This window comes from Nelumbo nucifera, chromosome 8 (assembly GCF_055504915.1).
Source record: "Nelumbo nucifera cultivar China Antique chromosome 8, China Antique-T2T, whole genome shotgun sequence".
NCBI classification, from domain to species: Eukaryota; Viridiplantae; Streptophyta; class Magnoliopsida; order Proteales; family Nelumbonaceae; genus Nelumbo; species Nelumbo nucifera.
Window position 1 is genome coordinate 7,093,378 of NC_142656.1, and position 22,917 is coordinate 7,116,294.

Sequence of the window (22,917 nt, forward strand, 5' to 3'; positions counted from 1 at the left end):
ATATTGAGAACTAATGTGTGGTTTGAACTTGCTAATGCGCCCATATGGTTGGGAGTGGTAGAAAAAGAAATGGGTTTTGATAAACCGGCCTTGTTTTTGATGAATGATAAACTGGATGTACCCTTCGTCAAAATTCAAGGCAATGAATATGATTGTTGGTTAGTGGTTACCATATAGCCTGTCCTAATCTCCTCTCAGCATGGTTTTTAAAACTGACTTGGTGACCGAACCAGTTAGGGGTCTGGTTATCGGGTCGAACGGTCCGACTGTTCTTACTGAACGCTTAGCCCGTTTTGACATAAAAAAGAAAAAAATTCAAAAAAATAAAAAATGGTCAAAACGGGTCATCGGACCAGTTTTCGGTTTTTTCGATTCAATCGTCTGGTCCTGTCCGGTTTTAAAAACCATGTCTCTCAGTCTTATGGTGAGATGCGAGGATACAGATCATGTTGAAACTTGGAAGTGCATTGGGACAGTTCTTGGGAGGAGACCCCAACTCTTGTATAACAGTCAATGTTTGGTATGTTGCCGTCTTTTAATACAGGTAATATTTGAATAATTCACCATGACCATTAAGGGTTTTCCCTTTAGGCTCAGTTTGGAAGGAGTACAAATACGAATATAGAGTGCAAAACATTGTAATTATATTACTAGTGAATATGTACGTGCATTTCCACGTGACAGTATCTTTAAGACAAAACTATTTACAATTCATGAACAGTTTTGAACAGTTATATATAAGTGGACAATTTTTTAACTTTTATAAGTGAGCAGTTTTTGGAGTGAAAGTAAAGGACATATATGCCGTTTTTTATGCCCATTGTATGTTGCTTAGATAAGGGGTAAAAATGTGTAATGAAAAATCCAGAAAATAAGATTATTCACTAATATAGATTTTGTATGTATTTGCACCGTACATATTTATATTTGTATTGCCCTCATAACTTTTCAATAAGGACAAGGAAACTACAATCATCTCTTTTGAATCATTGTAACTAGTTCTTGACATCGTGTTCATTCACTTCTGTGGGAGTTGAGATGTGTTGGGGGGGCATATGGACTCTCGACTTGACTAGATGGCCATGATTGTCTGATTGAGAAGCTGATGATGATACTAATATGATATCTTTAAGTTTTCTACCATATTGACCATTTGAGTTGAAAACTTTCGGAAGCCCCCAAGATAGTCCCTTTCCATTGATATCTTATGATATATATACAAATTCAATCGAAGTTCTTGCTCCTCAAAACTTTATAAAAACTAACTCCTAATCCAAAAGAAAATACAAAACTCCTAAAACTTCTAAATCCTAATTGTATAAGGAATATACAAATCCGGGATGAGGATGAGCCTTCAAATCCGGGATGAGCCTTATCTTCGTCCAATACTCCCCCTCAAGGTGGTGCAAGAGGATTGTGAATGCCCAGCTTGGGAAGGAAAAAATCAAACTGTTTTTGTCCGAGAGCTTTTGTGAAAATGTCGGCAACTTGTTCACTGGTACGAACATAGGAAGGCGCAATGGTGCCGGCTTGGAGCTCATTGCGAATGAAATGACAATCAACTTCAATATGTTTGGTTCGCTCATGGAAGACAGGGTTTGCAGCAATGTGTAGAGCAGCTTGATTGTCACAAAACAAGCGTATAGGTTGAGGATGAGATATACCAAAGGACGACAACAGACCTTTTTAGCCACTTCAACTCACAACTGGCAATAGCCATTGACCGGTATTCAGCCTCGGCAGAGGAACGAGAGACAGTGTGTTGTTTCTTAGTCTTCCAGGAGATGGGGGAATGTCCAAACATGACAAAATACCCAGTAAAAGAGCGACGAATCAGAGGACAACTCACCCAGTCGGAATCACAATAGGCATACAATTGCAGATCACTATCAGAGCACAAAAATATTCATTGATCAGGACGTCCTTTCAGATAACGAACCACACGTAATGCCGCCTCTCAATGATCAACACGAGGACACTGCATAAATTGAGCCAGGACATGGATGCAATAACTGAGCTCCGACTGTGTAATGGTTAAATAAATCAAACAACCCACAAGACGTCGATATAGTTCAGGGTCATCCTGGAGTGCTCTGTCAGCAAGGGCAAGTTTACGATTCTGAGTAATAGGTAAGTGAGCAGGTTTGGATCCCAATAAACCAGCTTCTGTAATAATATAAAGTGCATATTTTCTCTAGCAAAGAAATATCCCCGATGATTCGCGAGTCACTTCGATGCCCAAAAAATATTTAAGAACACCCAAGTCTTTCATGCGAAAATACCGGTTCATATACTGTTTAAATTTGTGTATGAACTCCGAGTTATTCCCACCAACAATTAAGTCATCAACATAAACCAGGACATGCAAGACAACCCCATTCTTGCGATATGTAAATAAGGAATAATCGAAATAGGACTGTTCAAACCCAAAAGTTTTCAAGGCAGCACCTAACTTGGAGAACCAGTTCCGGGGGGCTTGCCACAAACCATACAAAGATTTCTAGAGTTTGCATACCTTTCCAGTCCCGGAGGCCGAAAAACCTGGAGGAGGTTTCATATAGACTTCCTCATGGAGATCACCGTGTAGAAAAGTATTGTGGACATCCATTTGATGCAATTCCCAATGTTGGGCCGCAGCAATTGCTAAGAAGGTTCGAACTGTGACCATTTTAGCCACAGGGGCGAAAGTCTCGTTGTAATCAAGACCTTCAACTTGAGTGTTGCCCAGGACTACCAACCGTGCTTTAAATATTTCAATGGATCCATCAGAGTTGTACTTGATTCTGTAGACCCATTTACACCCGATTGCCTTTTTTCCAAGTGGGAGGTCTTCCAAGGTCCATGTCCCATTGTCTTCCAAAGCCTGTATCTCTTGGCGCATATCCTCGCGCCACCGAGCATCAGTCATTGCTTCAGAGAAACGAGTAGGTTCTCGGTCTGCAATAACAGCTGCCAAGAAACGTTTGTGTTTCATAGAAAAATTATCATACGCCATAATGAGTTATGGGATAAGGAGTACCTGAGGACTGAGATGATGCAGGAGAAACAACGGAGGGGTCTACGCATTGAGCTGAGTGTGTGACAAAATCCTATAAATAGCTGGGGGTCTGCTTTTCTCGATATCCGCGGCCTAGTACCTCCGTGGTGGGCTGAGAAGCAGCTGGAGTTTCATTATCTCTATAATCTGTATGGCTTATTGTCTCATCAAGAGGAACTGCCTCCTCATCATTACCCGTGTTCGGATGTCCTTCATTGATCGTGTCGCTCCCTCTGACTTCTATATGAGGTGACTCAGATACCATGTCAGGAGGAGTGGCCCAAGACAATCCAATATTTTCTTTGGCTACGGGAGGACTGGTTACAGAGGGTTGATGTTCCGAAGTGGCAAAGGGAAACTTGGCCTTACTAAACACCACGTCTCGTGAAACGAAGTAATCACCAGACTCAAGATCGAACAATTTCCACCCCTTTTTCTCAAAAGGGTACCTAATAAAGACACATTTCCTACGCCTAGCGGCAAACTTGTCACGGTCCCGAGTATGTGAGAAACATAAGCAACCAAAAACTCTGAGATGTTTATAAGGACTTTGTCCAAATAGCATCTCGTAAGGTGTTTTACCACCAAGAATGGTCGAAGGTGTACGGTTTATCAAGTACCCTGCGGTCAAAACACACTCACCCTAGAAATTGATCGGAAGATGTTCTTGAAACCTGAGCGCTTTGACCACATTCAAAATATGACGATGCTTTCTCTCCACACGACCATTTTGTTGTGGTGTCCCAACGCAGGAAGTTTGAAATAAAATTCCTTGTTCGTCAAAGTATGACTTCAAGGATTTAAACTCTGTTCCATTATCAATTCTTACCACCTTAACCTTCTTATTAAATTATCGTTCAATCATGACACAAAAATTTTTAAGTGTTCTACCAACTTCACTTTTTACGGCCAGCAAATAAATCCAAACCGCTGGAAAATAATCATCAACAATTGTCAGAAAATATACCGCACCACAAGATGCAGGTACTCTATAAGCATCCAATAAGTCACAATGAATTAATGCAAAACAATCAGTCACCTTATCTTCGTCCAATATGAATAGTCGTGAATGATGATCACCGGATGAGACGAATTCTCGGATGAGACGAATTCAGATCTGCTGACCACAGCCATCCTCATCCAGCCGCGCGTTAAGATCAGTGAACACTGCACAACCGATGTTTCATATATGTGGATGGATGAATGTGTTGTGGTTAGGAGAGACTTCCTTAAGACACTGAAATAGGAAACTGATAAAAAACAATTATGCACCATGACTTCAATTAATATGCACTTGCAGTTTCTCGTGGTTCTCACCATCCACAACTTCCCAACTACCACGGTAAAGCCACGCCCGTGCGAAATACTGTTCCGCTTTTATGGTTAGAGTGGGAGAAAGCTCACATTATATGTTAGTCTATAGATAAGTCCGCGGAGTCTGAACTAACTGGACTATAGACTGAAAATAGAATCATCCAAACTTATCTATATACATATATATTTCTCTGTATGCTTTGAATGATGCTTGACAACACAATTCCATTGTGAGTTCTCTCGTTATTATAAATTCTTTGTTCAAGCGGAAGAAGTATTCTTCTCTACGGTGTGAATTTCAGCCGCAGCACCCGCTTCAAGAGAAGATGGGTCTCTACCGTGGTGGAACCCAGGTTCCAGTCTTGTTGATCTTATCATCGGTACTCATCATCGGTGTGTATGGACAAGGATCCACCACACTTGTTCCGGCTATCATCACGTTCGGTGATTCGTCAGTGGATGTGGGCAACAATGACTATGTTACAACCTTCTTCAAAGCTAATTACCCTCCCTATGGCAGAGATTTCATCAACCGTAAACCTACTGGAAGGTTCTGCAATGGAAAACTAGCCACTGACATCACTGGTGATTAATTATGCGAACCCCCCCCCCCCTCTCTCTCTCTCTCCAGGCTCTTCAATCAGTGGATCATCTCATAAATGGTGGGTTGTATTTGTATCTCAAAAATCATACCAACCCATCGTCCTCTATTATGCAACAAACAGATTTTGTTGTTGATTGAAGAGTCAATGTGGTAATAATATGCATTGGGACTGTGTTCATTATCAACCTCTATGATCGATGTTTCATAATTCATAGATATCCTGCTATATATCTCTCTAAGAAGCTAAGTTATCCTTTTCTTTTCTTACTTTTGATTGCTGCAGCTGAGACTCTGGGCTTCACCACGTACCCTCCAGCCTATCTTAGCCCCCAAGCGTCCGGGAAGAACCTTCTAATTGGAGCAAACTTTGCCTCCGCTGGATCCGGCTACGATGACAAAACCGCTTTGTTAAGTGTAAGATTCATGCCCATTCTGCTCCAATCTACACGACAAAAACCGGTTTTTTTTGGGTCCTGTTTTCGTTTTTTCGTTGGTTGGTTAAGCTGTTAATGATTATGATTGTGGCGAGCAGCACGTGATCCCATTGTCACAACAATTGGAGTATTTCAAGGAATACCGGAGAAAGCTAACCAAGGTGGCTGGTATCAGAAAAGCGGCGTCCATAACCAAGGACGCACTGTACCTAGTGAGCGCCGGTCCCAGTGACTTTCTTCAGAACTACTACGTCAATCCCTACGTTAACAAAGTTTATACTCCCGATGAGTACGCATCGTACCTTGTCGGCATCTTCTCCAGCTTCATAAAGGTTTTTGTTTTCTCTTTCAATTGGTGATAACTGTGTGTGTGTGTGTATTTGACATTTGAGAGAGAGAGAGAGAGAGAGTTATGGCCTTATGGGTTGCTTCTGACTTGACATGCATATTGACATACTGTAATATTTTGAATTAATAGATGGATGTGTTATTGGGTTGTTTTTGTGTGACAAACAGAACTTGTATGGGTTGGGAGCTAGAAGAATTGGCGTGACTTCACTCCCTCCGTTGGGCTGCCTTCCGGCCGCAATCACTTTGTTTGGGTTTGGAAACAATGGATGTGTCACGAAGATCAATACGAATGCCCTTGGCTTCAATAAGAAGATTAATGCAGCCATGACACAGCTTAAGAAGGAACACTCTGACCTCAAAATTGCCGTCTTCGACATTTACAAGCCTTTATATGATGTCATTCGATCTCCTTCTAAATATGGTACTAATTAATGCTTCTATGTCTAACTGCTGCCTGCCTCTGGTCTTAATTATCTGTTACTAATTTAATTAAACAGGTTATGTAAATTTGATATCAGTTCTACTCTAAACAGTCTGGTCATCGTTCCGATAGTACGCATAACTGATCTGAACCACCACTCTGGCAGGGGGGGAGCCGGACATTCACCATTTCCGTTCAGACCTTTTCTGAAATGCAGCTAGGGAATTTAATTTAGAAAAACACACATTTCAACTACTCTTCACCTATCTGTAAACAAATCACCACTTAAACTATGTTTATGTTGATTCACCCAGGAAATTAGACTGAGCTCTAAGTTAGATAACGTACATGTGCATTAACTAAGCTTGACCTCCCCTATGTATGAAATATGAATAGCTTGATGGTGACTATAATTAATGTCCATTATTATATCATACATACAACCATTACATATGCCAACCCTTGTTATTTTTCTTGTGCACCACCTACTAGAAATGCAATAAATATATAAATGAATTGAATTCGATGGTTGGTAGCATTATGTGTTAATTAGGTGGGACTCAATAAATAATGGCGGGTCATGATGATCCGCTTCTGTTGATCCTTGTGTTGGGGGTGTATGAACAGGATTTTTCGAGACAAGGAAGGGTTGCTGTGGAACAGGAATCATAGAGACGACATCGTTTTTGTGCAATCCCAAGTCACCGGGGACATGCCCCAATGCCACCCAGTACGTGTTCTGGGACAGCGTCCACCCATCTCAGGCTGCCAATCAGGTTCTCGCAGATGCGTTGGTTCTCCAAGGCATCTCACTTATCGGATAACCCAAGTCCTAAAATGATTATATTTTTTCTTAGTGTACTGCTTTCCTTTTCTTTTTACTAGTCTGCTATCTGGGTGTGAATGTCTTTAATTTGTATGAAGGAAGATGTGGAAATATCTTTATAATAAATCTGTTTGTCTCTTTTCTTTTTTTTTTATGAAAATCTGTTATTGTCTTTTTGGAATTAAAGATGAAAATCTGTTATTGTCTGTTATCGTCTTTCTGGAATTAAAGATGTGGAAATATCGTAATAACAGTGGAATTAAAGATGAAAAAAGAATTCTACTTGGGATATGATGATACATTTGATACTGTAACGTAACTGAACAATGGTATCCGTCCCCTTTAGACAAAACAATAAACCAAAACGAACGAGTCAAAATGGAAACAGCAAAGTCGCCAGAAGTCGCTGACAATCGGAATACAACAGTAGAGGGTGGAATTCGGTATGTCACTTCTGACCTTAGGTCAGCACCGTGATGAGGTGGTATCTTGCAAAGCTCCACTACAGCCCAAACCAACCCGAGCATTTCCCTGCTTCAGCATTCGAACTCCTTTATCAGCCTGCACAGAAATTCCATCGAGTCCAGTAATTTAACAAGATCAAATTAATTAAGTCCAGTACTGTTAGTGCTTTCCTCCTTCCTGGTGCCAACTATTAACTTTTGGCCTTGAGAAATCAGGCCAACTAATTGCCCGACACTGCTTTTTGTACACAGAGAGAGAGAGAGAGAGAGAACCCTCTCTTCAGTTAATTTGCTGTGAAGGCGGAATTCTTAAGTGAAGGATTCCGTTCTAAAAAAATACTATATTTGTGAAGTGCACAAGTGTTTTAAACATGAGGGCGAACAGAATTCCCAATAACCTGTTTGTGGTTCCAAGGATCAGTAGCATCAACCAGACTTTTTATCTTCCTTTTTTCTTCGAATACTGTTTCTACACGGAAGTTGCTTTTCTTCCTCACTTTCTCAGACAAGTGCGGTTTCTGATTCTCAGAAGCCCCATGTTTCAGCTCTTCATAAGGGATATTTGTAGTTGCAGGAGCCTTCACCGTTCGCAAAAGGAAAAGGTACAGTGATAATTAAGAAGTGCATCAGAATGTAAACAATGGAATGCAGCAACAGATGGCATTTGCAGAACATGGGTACAAGACAGGTTGACAATAAAATTGAAGAAGAGAAATTAAGTTACAGGTTGTTTCTGAATCCCTTGCAGTGTAGTAATGGGTTGAATGCCAGAAAGCAAATAAGGATCATATGGAGCATGAAGAATTGATGGGCCCATGGTTTGCCTCTGCTGTGTTTGCTTGCACTGAAACTGAGAAATGCATTTAATTGGTTCATGTAAACGATTGAAAGAAAAACAGATTGTTAAATACAAAGTAATTGTTAGTAATTGTTTGGAAATATACCAATTAGATAATCCTTACCGACGTGGGAAGCATTGTTCCGTAGTACTGTTCTTTAGGGGTAAACAGAGCAGCCATATTCATACCAATTTGTTGATACATAATCGGCTGATGTGACATTTTGTAGGAGACACCATGAAGGGTTGGAAGTAATTCAGGAGCAAAATTAGAGACAGAAGAGGGCAAAAATCCAGAAGGATGTTGGGCAAATTGAAGGTGCGATGCAGATGCAGTACGATGGTTTTCCTTGCATTGAACCATGGTAACATAGAGTGACCTCCCTTCAAACATTTTTCCTGCACAGATAAAGAATTAAAGATTCAGACTTAACAACTAAGAAATGGTTGTATTTATATTATCAGCAAGAGAAACAAAGAAATTTAAGCTTACCATTAAGTGTATTCAAAGCTTTCTTTGCTTCCTTAGGAGTGGAGAAGCTTACAAAGCCAAACCCCTTGCTCCTCCCATCGTCATAGTGCATCACTCTTGCTGAAGTTATTTTACCACAGCTACTGAAAAGTTCTTGAAGCTTGCTATCATCAACAGACACATCAAGATTCTTGACATATACGTTTGAATTCTTCATGTTGTCAGTCTGTTTATTTTGCAACTCCTCATACGTATGCTTTAGAATCTTCTCCCGTTCAGCCTTCTTTTGAGCCCTTCCTACATAAAGGGTTTTTGATCCTAATTCACATAAGGAAATGGCATTAAAACGATCATACAAAAATCAGTCTATTATGAATCAACAATCCAAATAATTATAAGTGAATAAAAAATATTAAAAGAAATGTAGCATTACCTAGTTTTGCACCATTCATGGCCTCCACAGCCTTTTTAGCATCTTCTGCTGATTCAAAATTTATGAACCCAAAGCCCTTTGATTTCCCTTGATTATCTTTCATGATCACAACATTGCAGACCTTCCCAAAGTCAGAGAACTTGTCAAGAAGAAGATCTTCAGTCAAATCGTGATCCAGATTCTTCACATATAGATTTGTATATTTGAGTTCGCATGTGTTTTGCCTGTCGCTCTTCTTGATAAATTTAGATACGTATCTGGGAGGGAAGTTGAACAAAAGGCTCAAAACAATAACAGAGAAAATAAATAATGGAATAACGTAAACATAACAGAGAAAAAGAAAACGAGAATTCTTAGCCTACATTGTTGTTCAAATAATTAATAACCAAGAAATAATGGAAACTAAGATATTTATACATGGAGACAAAAGGAGAAAAGAAATCGTACAGTTTCTTCCCATGAAGTAGAGTATCATGAAGAGCCTTGATAGCAGCTAGGGCAGATTCCTCTGAATCAAATTGAACAAACCCAAAACCCTTACTTTGCCCATTTTCCTCAGCCACCTTGCAAGAAAGAATATTACCGAATTTGCTGAAGATCTCCTGCAAGCCAGCACTGTCTACAGAGTGGTCGAGGTTCTTAACGAAGAGATTTGCGACTCCACTTTTTCTTGGTAGAGGGTCTTTCTGCGACCACATGATCCGCATTGGTTTCCCAATCAAGTATGTGTGATTTAGAGAATCTAAGGCCTTTGAAGCTGATTAAAAGAGAAGGGAAATCACCATTAACGCGATAGAAGATAGAGAGAAAAAAAAAAAAAAAAAGAAAGTTTAATAAACAACAGCAAGATTTTCTTTTAAAAATGCCGAGCATTACAAAATTAACAAAACATGATAATAAGACCGAATTCACCATAAAAGGAGCAGAAACGAAAACGAGACCCGAAGAATGATTGAGTGAAGCAATCTAAAGAGAGAATAAATAATGCACAGTTCGCCACAAAGACGTACAAAACCAAAGAGACCGAAAAAAAATAATAACAAGAGCTCGAGAGCTCAATGTAACAGAAGAAACAACACCATGTTAACGATAGACCATCCAAGAAAGAGATGGAGAATAAAGAATTCGAGATTACCCTTATCATGGGAAATGAAGTTGACATAGGCGTATCTAAGGGATCTCCCGGAGGAATCCCTGCAAAGGTGAATAGAGGTAATAGAACCGGAGAGGCTAGTGAAGGCCTCGTAGAGCTCCCTTTCAGACACTCGGGGGTCAAGATCTCCGACATAAAGCGAAGTAACCTGCAGAGGAGTAGGAGGCGGATGAGCTTCCGCGGCCGCCATATTTGCTACTCTTGTTCTTGTATGAAACTCTAATGTTTGTAGAGAGAGAGAGATGCCGAGACAAGTTTTTTGAGCGCCAAATTAGACTCTTTTTGCTTATTTGAGAGAGAGAGAGAGAGAGAGAGAGCCGATGCATATATAACTGTCACGAGGGGAAGCAGTTACTTTGTAAATTACGAATTTGCCACTATTAAACAAATAAATAATTTAGGCCGCGTTTGGTTTTTCAGAAATTAATGTAAGAAAATATTGTGAAAAAAAAGGTAAAAGACTAAAACATACCCTCAATTTTCATAAATTGAGTTAAATATATATCTTATGACTCTTTTATCTGTTTTTTTCTTTCAAAATTTTAAAATACTCCCTGAAATTTTCAAATTCATGTGAGTAATGGGCATATGGATAAAAAACACCAAAAGCTAACAAATGAAATTTTGTTCATTTCTATGGGTTACTCTGTCTTAGAGGGGGGAGAGAGAGAGAGAGAGAGTAAAACGCATTTCTTGGGGCAAGGAGTACCCAATTTGAAAGTTGAAACAATCCCCTCTCTCTTTTCTTTTTTCTCCATGTTCTTTTTCTACATCACTTCTCTTGTTTCCTCTCTAAAAGGGCACAATAGGATTTTAGAAATTTTAAATGAATTCATGTGATGTTTTATTGATGGAAGCTATGTTTAATTACAACGAGATCAGCCCACAAGGTATATTTAACTCAATTAATGAAAACTCAAGGTATTTTTAAGTCTTTTATCCATGATTTTTAAAACTAAATCGGACCAAATGGTTGGACCGGAAAAACCAGTTTTTCTTTTTTTATTTTTTTGTTAAAGTGGGCCAACTGTTTGGTTCGAATGATTGGACCATTCAACCCGATAACCAAACCCCTAACTAGTTCGGTCTCCGGGTCGATTTTAAAAACCATGCTTTTACCCAAAAAAAAAGTAAAAGACCAGAAGATAGTTATTGAAATCCCTTCCCACACAACTTTTCAATTTATTTATACGAATACAATGGTCGGTTGGAACATGGTTGGCATTGTGTGTTGGTAGCTGATTTGAACTCTGAAGATACTACTCAATTAGAAGGGCAAAACTGTCCTTGAGAAAATATATTCAACTAAGGAGTAAGGCCATGTTTGGGAATGCTTATTCAAAATAAGTGCTTATTTGGGCCATTAACCACTTATTGGCATTTGGGAAATAAGCCTGAAATAAGCGATTATTTTAAAAATAAGGGCTTATTTTTTAAGCCCAAATTTCCATCTTATTTTAAGTGCTTATCGTATAAAGCACATTCATTTTTTTCTTTCAAAATTATCTGATGGAGGCCCATCACAAGGCCCATCGCATCCTAGGGGCGGCAGCTCCTAGGATAAGGGCAAGTCAAGATAAGGTCCAAGAATGATAAGGCAAGACTTCCAAGATTAGCAGGAATTCAAGACTCCAATCAAGATCCAACAAAGACTCCAAGAAGCATCAAGAAATCCAAGACTCCCAGATTCATGCATAAGGAGAGCTAGGGAGATCGGACGGTGGAAGATCAAGCCCAAGAATTCTAAGAGGGTTCGACCTTATCAAGACAGCTCAAGAGGATCAAGATCAAGATCAAGATCAAGATCAAGATCCATGTTCTTTCCTAATTATTTTACAATTTCTCAATGTATTATAAATACTGCTATTTCCCAGAATTATTAATCAATTTCATACTTCAGATTTTCTAAGTTTCTTCTAGTTCTCTTCTTTGAGTTCTCGCCACCTTTTCTCTCTCTTAGAGAAATCGGTGTTCTTCGCTAGAAGCTAGCGATCACCCGATGCTTGCATAGCCAGCTCCGGTTTCCATTGTTTCCACGCTGCGTCATTATCCCTACTTGGATTTTAAAATACCACTTATAAAATTATCCATAGTTGAATTTTATAAAAATACTTTTATGAAAGTAATAAAAGTGCTTTTGTAAAAGTGTTTTCATAAAAGTTCTTTCATAAAAGTGTTTTTATAAAAGTAATTTAATAAAAGTGCTTTCAAAGGGTAAATTTTGAAAATTTGAAAGAAAATGAAGAACAAAATAATTACAAATTCTTATTTAAGTGCTTATTAGAAAAAAAGACTACCGAATGCCCAATATAAAATGAGTGCTTGTTTTAAAAAGTAAACACTATGTTAGGTGCCAAATACAAATAAGTGATTATTCGAATACGCACTTATTTTTAACTTAAACACTCCCAAACATGACCTAACTGTCTTTGTTGTACTATTTTGTACGAATAAATTAGAAATATCAATAAATTCACTTTTTTCACTTTATGAAGTATGAACTCAAATGGAGTCTCTGAGTCCCTCTCCTCAGGCCTTTAGGTACAAACCACATTTCCACATTTGAAAACTGCCCATTCTAGAAAATTAGTTTTGTATATATCAGAGAGCCCGGGAGATGAATCATGCGAGGGGACTCCGACGGTCAAGTTAGTTAGAAATTGACAAGGTAGAAAGAATTAGGTGAAAGAAAATCAAAACAGATCTAGTAAGTTTGTAAAGAAAAGAGTGTACCTTATGAGGGTAAGGGGTCGCCCTTATATAGACCTTTGAGGCCTGGTGTAGCAGGCCCAACAAGTTTGGAGATGATAAGACTTATCCGCTCGTTGTTTATGGAGAACTCTCACATGGCGCCATGGTTGCCCTTATTCGGTTCCCCATGAAGGAAAGGAAATTGGGCTTATCGCTACTAGAAGGGCATCGTGTCCGCATGCTTTTTGGAGGCGTTAAGTAGTGCGAACAGATAAGGGAGAACATGCCACATAGGTCAGAATGGTCCTGAGGCATGATCCCCTAGGTTGTGGGTTGTCCAGGTCAGAGAGGTAGTTCGACACTCGTGGCAATTAGTGGACGTACGTGTCTGGTCACATAGACCCGTTATATTAGTCTACCTCCCAGCCAGGTCAGGTCTTGTTCAAGCTGCATGAGCTGATCTGTTGAGGATGTTCGAGTGATGTCGTGTGGCGTATAATGTCGAGGTGTCGTAAGACGATTCTTGGTCACCACATGACAGTTCATGATTGGAGGGTCATTTTACCCTTCATCAATACAAAATAAGCCTATTTTTATATTAAAAATTAAAACCTTAATTGTTTAATATTAGTTTTGTGAAAACAACATTGTGAAATGGGCCATATACCCAATATGGATTGTGGGGTTGAACATGTGGCAAATCCAAGGATCAAAATTTCGCAATGTACAGGTTAATATATATTGTATCGCTGGGTCAGTTCCACTAATACATAAAATATGAGAAGTTTTGGGGTATGACCAGTTTCAAGGGGTATCCAGGCCTTATACTGACCTAGTGTTAGAATATTTTGAACCTCGCAAACCTAATGTTTGATTACGATTTGGATTGGCCACAACATCCCTCTACACATAGCAGAAACAAGGGGGATTTTTGCAAGGAAGACCCTAAAAACAAAAATAGATGCTTTTTTTTTTATATTTACATATATACATATCTTTCACTATTAATTGTTAAAGTAAATTAAAACTATTTATGAGTAAGAATGTTTTTCCTTTCTTTCAGTTTTTATTATACTAATTACTGTCGATATTAGTTATATATCATCATTTGTTTCATTTCTTATATCTCATATTTACTTAAACACCATAAAACAATTGTTAAACGATATTTCATGACTTTTTTCTTAAATTCTTTCATGGTCCTCTGACACAAAAGTTATTGGGTGGAAGGGGGGTCTTTAGACCTTGGTCCCCCAAACTTTTTTTTTTTCGAATAAGAAAGATATATCCCCCCCCCCCTGACCCAGTTCGACTTGTTGAAACATCAATTCCAACTTTAACCTAATTCATTGTTTTTTCTGAGTCAATTCAATTTATTTGGATTAGATTTTCAGGTTGGGGTTCAATTGGAACGACTTATTTACTTTATTTTGGAGGATTGGACGATACCTCAATCTTAACCAGCCCGAAATAGGGATCATATTTATGTTTTTTAATATTAACGTGAAATAATAAAAAAAAAAAAAAACTTTAAACCAAATTTTTTGGACTGGATTTGAGATAGACAATACTTCAAAGAGAAAATTCCTAGCTCCCCACTGCTCAGACAATTTTTTTATCAGTCCAAATGCGCATATCTAAAGCCTCTTATCAAATTCCTATTCAACTTCACGGATCACTTGCTACTCACTAATAACAAGAAGATGTCTTAAGCGCTTGTTAGCAATGCTTATTCGTCCCCAAAAGAGGATATTCTCATTTTCTTTTAGAACGGTGAATCATACTCACGAATCATGACTCCTATGGGCTGAACTGAAAGAGCTGGTAATTTAGATGATGATTTTCTCTTCTTCATTTCCTATGAAAAGCTAGACATGGAAATACGTTCAACGACATTTAACTAAGCTCCATCTCGTCGCTAACAAAGCTACCTTAGCTGTGGTGAGCTTATGGACCGCATATTAATAGAGGCTTGAAAAAATTCAAAAAGCTTACTGTTAAATTAAGCTAATGAAGCCGCTCTTTTTGCTCCTTTGCAATTGCAATTTTAGTAAGAATCAAGGTTTCTAAGGAGGATTAAGCAACTTGGGCTGCGAAGGAAACGGATTAATACTGTTATCTATAGTTCTGTACTGCTAGAACAATTCCAGGACGGTAATGTTTATGTCTGATTATTACCATAGCAACCAATGTATTTGTAGAAACATTGCTTTTTTTGGCAGATTTCATGGGGCTACACAACAGGGGGTAGCCCATCCCCCATCTCCTTAACCCCAAACCCTGGTGGCAGCACGATTTGATCCTAGATCTTTGATACAAGTCAGAGATCCTACATTCCTACCAACTGAGCCACCATCAGTTGGTGCAATTTTTCTGACAATGTAGATCAAGGAATTCAGTAGCATCGTTATGTTCCTTAACAATGTTAAATAAGAATGATTTCTATCACATAAGTTTACAATGGAAAATGCTATAACTTAGAGCTACAGTCATGGTCGGGTGGATAGACTGGCTTTTATTGCAAACCAGGTTGTTTTAGGTAAATTTGAACAATGAAGTGATCTTTCAGTACTACCGATTCATTACACTAGAAGATTTGAGTGAGTGTATTTTGTAACTCCCAGGATTCCCCAACTATCCAATGCTATTAAAATAAATACAGTGGCAATGGAGAAGGGGAAAAAATTCAAGGCAATCTTCTGCTATAGAGATGGAGAAAGGTTGAAGCCTGTACTGCACATCAATGACAACTGAATGATGCTGCCTTTCGGTGTGAGGTTTGAGTCCCATGAGAACTATTCAAAATTTCAGCAAGTTTCATAAACTCTAACTTCTCAATCGTATCTTGGTCATGAACAAACTGATCTTCTTGAGCCAAGACAAAAGCACTTCCATTACCCAGAGCAACCTTGTTCCCCCATGAGGATCCTAAATCACTGTTGCTCCGTAGACATTCTACTTCACTTGCATCTTCCAGGGGCAAATTCCTTGACCTTTGAATATCCAAAGAATTCCTTGATGAACCCTGAGAATGAAGGATTCTATTCCTCTGTCCATAATTTCTTGTTTCAGTTGCTCTAAGAGGGGTTGCCACAATACTTGAGACGTGGTGAGGAGAAAGGGTGTCACAAGAATAAGTCCCCATCATATCCTCAAATGTAGTGGTGGAGACAGATTCCCTCCTTCCTGATGCAGTAAAACTTACAGGATTTCTGTCCATCGATGAAGTCTGCTCACTGTTATTCATGCTGTTTCCCAGTACTAAATTCTTAAGCTTCCTAAAGAATTTCCTTTTGGATGAACTGTTGGTCTTCGTGGCAGATGAAATGTCACAGGAAGAATCATCAAAATCACCACATTCTGTGTTATTGGAGGCCTGGGATGATGACCAATACTCAGCATCAAAGTCTACAGGGATGCTCTTTTCACGAATCCCCTCCGAATTTGCATATTCAAGTACAAGCTGCTTAACCTTTTCCTCTGACTTAGGACTCAAAGTCTTGCTTAGGTCCCTTGCTACTGTTTTACCATGAGGCTGATAATTTCTTAACTCATATCGCAGGCAAGCATTCACCCACCTGAGATAGACCAACTCCTCAACATCTGCATAGCGACCTGTTTGGAGTCTCTCAAGCTCATTTTTTAAATCTTCATTTTCCTGTCTCAAGCGGTGGTTATCTTCATGCAATGCTTCAACCTGTAATGAAAAAATCAGCTCAATCAATACAAGACTAATAAAAAAACAAGAAAACTGACAACAAAGATCAAATAATGAATGAGTTAATTGCCTCTGGATCCTCTAGAACAGAAGAGGCAAGTATTTGAGTGGACTCCAACTTCCTAGCCAACTCAGAATTTTCGCACCATAGTCTTGAGTTATCTTCCTTGAGCTTTGTTAATTCATCCTCTAAATCCTCTAACCTCTGCAGCTTCTTTTGGATATCAACATCAATCTGGGTGGCATTTTGTTCCTGGTCTTGTAAATTGGCAACCCTCTGCTTAAGAGTGTAAAGCTGTTCCCTATATTGCTCTGCATCAGACCTTATCTCCCTTTTCAGCAACTTTAATTGTGCTCTTGCAGATTCAAGCTCAGATATCACTCTTGCATAATCAGCCACTTGTACCTCCAGGCTCTTGTTATCGGCTTGCAAGGACTCGATCTTGAGAGTGAGAAGCTTGGACTCTGTGTTGCTAATCCTTAACCGATTCTGGAGCTCCGTCACAATAGCATCTTGTTCCTTAAGGCCATGGTACTCCAATAATTGAATCTCAAGGTTCTTCTCTCTCTCCCTTAGGACTCTGACCGTATTCCTCAGGTTGATGATCTCATGCTCAGTTTCCTCCTTGTTTTCTGCTTTTTTAAATGTTATAGCTGTCTCTTCATCATTCCTTGGAGAAATACCAGAATTGGTGGCAGGTAACTCAAACGCCTTGAGCACAAGCTCGTTAAACCCTGGCAAAAGTAGTCCCTCTTCATCTCCAGAATGTCTACTGCTTGGAGAGAGGCCAACAGTGTAATTATCAAATATTATCTTCTGATGAGATTGGGCCTCCTGTAACAGGGCTGATGGTTAGTAGTTGATTTGCATCAACCCGTTATATATGCAATCACAATTCACTACTGTCCAGGTGGTATTAACCAGAGAAACGAAAAGGAAGAAGAAACACAACTTTTTTATCAGTTCAAAGAAAATATAACTTTATTACTTTGTTTTAATCAGGCCAAGATTCTTGTTATTTTGGAAATTGAGTAGAAGGACAAGAAAAAAAAAGGAAAAAAGAGAAACCTAAATCTCTTACTTTAATTCACAGTCTCAGCCAATAATTCAGGTTTATTTTAGAGAAATTACTAAAGATGGTCTGTGCTAAAAACCAAGGTTGATAATCAAAAGTCCGGTAAAAGTCACCCTATAACGTTTCAATGTAATTGAGTAATTCCTTGCTGAACACAGAAAATTCCCTGTAAACTCGTATGGCAACCAGAACCACCCATAATTGGAAACAATCTAGAAACACAATTGAATCTATATCCATTCACAGCAGCTAATTGCTCCAAGAACAATAACGTAATTGAGTGTGTTGCCGTTGATTTCGAAGGGGTGGTAAAAAGAAAAGGAACCTTACATGGTTTTGGGATGCAACAACAGCAACATCACAGGAACTGAGCGTTGTTTGAGCGCAACAAGTATCATCCTCCATACCGGCTTTTCCACTTGAATTAACTTTTTTCCCGTCAACTGAACGAAAAAAAAAAAATTATGGGATCATTCATCAGTAATGGGCCAAAAAAAAAAACTAAAAAGCAAAGACATAAATAGATATCAAAGGATAAACATAAAAATAAGGAACCTGAAGATGGAGAGGAGGGAGGAAAGGAAGAGGGACGGATCCTTTTGGTTCTGAGATGGGAATAGAGAAGCCCAGCAAAGGAGAGAGCTAAAGCCACTCCGAATTTCAAAAGCAGAGGACTTATGCCCCTCTTATTATTCATCATCGCATAATCATCACGACAGCAATCTCCGGTTATAGTTAATTGTTACCATATAAAAACCAGATATCATATACCCTCGTCGCCCATCTACATACGCAGGAGTAGAAATTTCTTATAACCTATTCTAAATTAAACCAAAACTAGCGGAGAAAAAAAAGAGAATTATATTCCCCCGTTGATTCTGTACTACAGAGTAGAGAAGAGAAGAAGAGAATAAGAAGAAAGAATATTCACCTTTTTACACACTAGCTAAATTAAATGGAGATGTACAGTAAGAGCAAAAAAAAAGCAGGAAGAGAGGCCTCTGAGTCTGGGGTCGATCACGATCACTTGGGTATGGATTCTCTTGTCTTTACAATATGATCGTCGTCCCTTCCTGTCTCCCTTTTTATAATTTGGTAACTTGGAGGCAACAGTTGGGTAGGAACTAGAAAGTCCCAAAATAGGAGAACCAGATCAAAAAAGAAACAATAACAACAACAACAGTATTGGATGTAAAACGTGAATGAAAAGAGTTTCTTCAAGGTGGATCAGATCTGTTCTGAGTTGTCAACACTCAACAGCATCTAAACAAAGATGGCAATCAACTTCCAGCTCTTCTGTCTTTCTCTCTCCTAATTTTAGTAAAGGGGGAACCGTTTGGGGTTGGTTCTTACTTCTAACTTTCAAACGCGGGGAAGGGGACGCCAACCTACATGGCTGCACCGAGCTCTCCATTCCTTCCTCCACTCTAATAAAGTTTATATGGAGACATGCACGGGTCCATCAGATCCGACCTACATCCAACAAACAAAATTAAAAAAAAGAAAAAATAAACAACCAGGCGAGGCAAGAGACAGCCACAGCCAACTATATGCAACTTTAAAATGTATGATGAGCTCAGCATCAGGCCATCAGCTATGGATGAAAATTTTGTCTATCCCTGGAGTTTTGACCAAACTGTATCAACTCAACTCCAGTGTCCCTAAAGCACTCTGGAATCTGGATTCTGGGATTAATTCTCTTCTCTACTTCTTTTCTAGAGTTGTCACTTCCCAATCAAACCGAAACTGCAATAATGTAAAGTTATCATCATCCTCTCCCCTGACGTTTGTTGTATTAGCTTTACTAAAAAAAGACAAAAGGAAAGACGGTTAGGGCACGAGAGAGAGAGATATTCTAGGTGCGAACTGTGAAGCAAAGGGATAAAATAAAAGCATAAAGAACGCAAATTTTTGAGTGAGACATAATCTGCTGCTGCTGCGACCGTAGTCGGTCGCACGCGGCTCCTGGTGAATGGCGCAAACGCCCGCGTTTAAAATTAAAAAAGCGTAAATTACACCGTACTATGGTCTATGGCGCGTAGTGACAGGTATCCCTGAATTTTCATTTGCAATAAAAACTCCTGAACTTTTCCTTCATCATAAATACCTTCTTCCATTATAGTTCCATCAATTAACTTTCATAGAGATTTTTATTCAGCTGTTTATTTTTTTTAAATTCATAAATTATCTTTTTTTTATTTATTTAAATGATTTATTATTCAATTGGTTTATTTTTTAAATATAACATTGAAATCATCTTGGTTGCTCCAATAGATTCTTATAGATTTTTGGTGAAATTCAATATTCAAATGAGGTTTCTTTTTTATAGGTATAAATTTATGGTTTCATTTGGTTTTTCTTGATTCAGTGAAATGAATCAAGAATTAAAAAAAAAAAACAGTAAAAATGATTTTAGAGAAATGGAGATACTTTTGCTTAATGAAAGTTTAAAAGAAAAGGACAAGAAAAAAAAAGTTTAAATGGACATTTTGATAACTTTAACACATTCCATAATTTGATTTAACGTTCGGGAAGGGAGAGGTCATTATCGCAAATAAAAATTCGAGGGACATTTCTCATTGACACAATTTACCCAATGAAAAACCTATGAATGTGATGCCTCAAATTTGTATACCCATGGTGTTTGCATGCAACTACAGTCATATCAGATTTCTTCACGGCCAAAGCCTGATATGAATGAGGCTGGCTACATAAAATTGGTTTCAGAAGCGATTTGAAAATACCTCTGACCTCTCTCCATGAATTTAGTGTATATAAATAAGTTGATTAGTTATAGGAGATTTGGGCTCCTCTCATTCCAGGAAGGAGGAAGGAAAAGTAATAGCATATTCCTTGGTTATTAAAAACCCTAATATTACGTTATATATTGTATCGTATCGTATGGTTAGGACACCGAGCACGCGTTTAATTTGTTGATGCATCATCATGCTTTGTAAGCTTCTTTGGTCAAAAGTCAAATTAACCAGAATAAATAGCGGATCACTGCAATACTGTATGCTTCCGGCCCATAGATCATATTTATATATTTCCTTCGACTTTTTTTCTTTGCACCAAATGGTTGTGATCTTCTGATGGTTGACACTTTACTTTGACCAGTCGGTTGCACGAGTAGGACACATTGAGCTCATCCATGGCATCAGACGGACCCAGATAAAAATCTAATTCTATATATAAAACTCCAATTAGGGTTTTAGGATTTACCCTAAATGTTAATATTTAAGCAAAAGAAACCCACTTCATGGATTAATACTAACTTGTTAAATATTAACAGTTGTCAACATTTATTGTTAATGGAATTTAATAAATAAATAAATGAAGTGGACAGAAGGATTATATAGTTTCACGTGTAGGCCACCTACTTACCCTCCACGCCAGTGTTTCCAATCCCTCAAGTTGTTAACACCCTTAAAATGAAACTTGCTTGACCTACCTCAAATTGAATGCTCACGACAGCGCAACATGCCATCACCAGGTTCAAAGTAATTATAAGAGACTAGTGTAAGAGAATGTGATATGTATGTATCTAATTATCGTCTTATTGGTTTTAAGAAGTCATTTTACATTTTACATGGAGAACTGTAAAATGTCATTATTAGAAGGGGGTAATATTGTCTTATCCACCCAAGGGCGGAGCTAAGAAAATTTTGGGAATCAAAACCTACGGTGAATTGGAGGGAAAAATAAATATGGGTGGTCATAGGGGGGCCAACCCATTGGGGTGGGGAGTGGGGGAGGGGAAAATGTACATAGAACAGTGTATTGCAAGTGGGGATTTTTGGAACCATAAGGGGGGCCATGGCTCCCCTGGGTCCCCCTGGCTCCGCCCCTATATCCACCTAAGATAGGGAAAAGAAACTTACCATGGATTCCATAGGGTAACTGCAAAGGAAACCAAAAAATACACAAGGATTGTTGGTCAAGGGAAACCACAATTCATTGACCAACTTCCACTCCCCTTCTTTTACTGAAAAACCAAATGGGACTTAAGGACTAAGCATATATGATATATGGTATTTGGATTTAACTTATTACAGTCAAACATTATACATGCGAAAGTGAATAAGTTAATGTTATATAATGGAATTTAACATTTTATGGTCTGCACCAAAATTGAGGCAAGCATTCACTTTATTTAGTCTAAATATCTGAATAAGCTTTGGAACATGATGATGCATAATCTGGCCGGTCTTAGCTGTCGATGATCTTGCCTCTGAACTGAGTAACGGGGACCTGAAACGGAAGGAGAAGAGAAGCTCCGGGGAGAACCCGGCGTAAGGGCTCCGAAGCTCAAGTTAGAATCCTTCAAAGGAAAGAATAACCAGATAGCGCGAAAGTTAGCATACCTCGTCCCTGGGGGGTAGAAGCCTTTTATAACCACCTCGCGCACTCACTTCCAGGCCTCCGTCAGGTCGGGCATGATTACTTCTGAACTCTTGCCAGTTCAGGTGTCATTTCCTCTGGTCGGACAGAACCGTCACTGTTCCTTTTGTCGGAACCGTCTCTGCGGCTACTGACGACGGTTGTAGGTGGCGGTGGCAGGAAGCCATTTGAAATGCGGCTGTCAGGCGTCAGATCCCAAATCAATCAGGTACGTCGCCCTTGGGTAAAGACGTCCTTGGTGTCGGGTACGTTTGGCTGGCCTGGTGCTTTGGAAGTGAAGTGTTGGAGTGGCGAGCGAGGTGCCTTGAGTTCGGTTTGGAGTGTTCCGAGCTGCCACGGGTTGTGAGGCTTGGGGCCCAGTATAGTTCGTGCTCTTTGCAGGGAGCTCGGGTTCTCAGTAGTGAGCTCGCTCTAATAGCGAGCTCGGACTCCCAGTAGGGAGTTTGTTCTTAATAGGGAGCTCGGGTTCTTACTTGGGGAGCTCGGACCCTTAACAGGGAGCTCGGGCTCCTAGTAGGGAGCTCGGATTTAGGGAGCTCGGGTTCTTAGGGAGCTCGGGCTCCTAGTACCGAGCTCGGACTTGGGGAGCTCAGGTTTTAGGGAGCTCGCTCTTAATCAAGGAGCTCGGGCTCCTAGTACCGAGCTCGGACTTAGGGAGCTCGGGTTTTTAGGGAGCTCGGACCT

The 22,917-nt window shown here is 39.2% G+C and overlaps 3 protein-coding genes across 7 annotated transcripts; 1 reads left to right on the forward strand and 2 right to left on the reverse strand.

The window, feature by feature from the left end:
- The first annotated feature begins 4,446 nt into the window (after window positions 1-4,446).
- Window positions 4,447-7,147, forward strand: LOC104588236 (GDSL esterase/lipase APG-like). Its single transcript, XM_010246083.3, has 5 exons — window positions 4,447-4,936; window positions 5,239-5,369; window positions 5,488-5,721; window positions 5,906-6,161; window positions 6,789-7,147. Exons 1-5 carry the CDS (start codon window positions 4,678-4,680, stop codon window positions 6,983-6,985), a joined length of 1,077 nt encoding a protein of 358 aa, XP_010244385.1. The 5' UTR covers window positions 4,447-4,677; the 3' UTR covers window positions 6,986-7,147.
- Window positions 7,148-7,278: 131 nt separating this feature from the next.
- On the reverse strand, window positions 7,279-13,247 carry LOC104588237 (polyadenylate-binding protein 7-like). 2 transcript variants are annotated; one of them, XM_088892507.1, is made up of 8 exons: window positions 13,081-13,247; window positions 9,642-9,951; window positions 9,195-9,451; window positions 8,783-9,079; window positions 8,414-8,688; window positions 8,176-8,301; window positions 7,850-8,029; window positions 7,279-7,548 (listed from the first exon to the last, which is right to left on the reverse strand). In XM_088892507.1, the coding sequence occupies exons 2-8, from the start codon at window positions 9,899-9,901 to the stop codon at window positions 7,453-7,455; spliced, it is 1,491 nt and encodes a 496-aa protein (XP_088748633.1). In that variant the 5' UTR covers window positions 9,902-9,951; window positions 13,081-13,247; the 3' UTR covers window positions 7,279-7,452. The 2 variants fall into 2 exon arrangements, with proteins under 2 accessions (XP_088748633.1, XP_010244386.1); XM_010246084.3 differs by lacking the exon at window positions 13,081-13,247 and adding an exon at window positions 10,330-10,633.
- A 1,985-nt stretch (window positions 13,248-15,232) lies between these two features.
- Window positions 15,233-19,495, reverse strand: LOC104588238 (protein CHUP1, chloroplastic-like). 4 transcript variants are annotated; one of them, XM_010246085.2, is made up of 5 exons: window positions 18,764-19,235; window positions 18,388-18,616; window positions 18,163-18,275; window positions 16,827-17,591; window positions 15,233-16,735 (listed from the first exon to the last, which is right to left on the reverse strand). In XM_010246085.2, exons 2-5 carry the CDS (start codon window positions 18,530-18,532, stop codon window positions 15,779-15,781), a joined length of 1,980 nt encoding a protein of 659 aa, XP_010244387.1. In that variant the 5' UTR covers window positions 18,533-18,616; window positions 18,764-19,235; the 3' UTR covers window positions 15,233-15,778. The 4 variants fall into 4 exon arrangements, with proteins under 4 accessions (XP_010244387.1, XP_010244388.1, XP_010244389.1 ...); XM_010246086.2 differs by having other exon boundaries at window positions 19,186-19,204; XM_010246087.2 differs by lacking the exon at window positions 18,388-18,616 and having other exon boundaries at window positions 19,186-19,495.
- Between the last annotated feature and the right edge of the window lie 3,422 nt (window positions 19,496-22,917).

Coding starts and splice junctions, on each gene's coding strand:
- LOC104588236 (XM_010246083.3), top strand. CDS start 4,678: ATGGGTCTCTACCGTGGTGGAACCCAGGTTCCAGTCTTGTTGATCTTA. Junction 4,937..5,238: donor ACTAGCCACTGACATCACTG/GTGATTAATTAT, acceptor TGATTGCTGCAG/CTGAGACTCTGGGCTTCACC. Junction 5,370..5,487: donor ACAAAACCGCTTTGTTAAGT/GTAAGATTCATG, acceptor TGTGGCGAGCAG/CACGTGATCCCATTGTCACA.
- LOC104588237 (XM_010246084.3), bottom strand. CDS start 10,537: ATGGCGGCCGCGGAAGCTCATCCGCCTCCTACTCCTCTGCAGGTTACT. Junction 9,080..9,194: donor CATGAATGGTGCAAAACTAG/GTAATGCTACAT, acceptor TATGTGAATTAG/GATCAAAAACCCTTTATGTA. Junction 8,030..8,175: donor AAGGGATTCAGAAACAACCT/GTAACTTAATTT, acceptor CGAACGGTGAAG/GCTCCTGCAACTACAAATAT.
- LOC104588238 (XM_010246085.2), bottom strand. CDS start 18,532: ATGATGAATAATAAGAGGGGCATAAGTCCTCTGCTTTTGAAATTCGGA. Junction 17,592..18,162: donor TTGTTGCATCCCAAAACCAT/GTAAGGTTCCTT, acceptor GCCCTGTTACAG/GAGGCCCAATCTCATCAGAA. Junction 16,736..16,826: donor CTGTTCTAGAGGATCCAGAG/GCAATTAACTCA, acceptor TTTTCATTACAG/GTTGAAGCATTGCATGAAGA.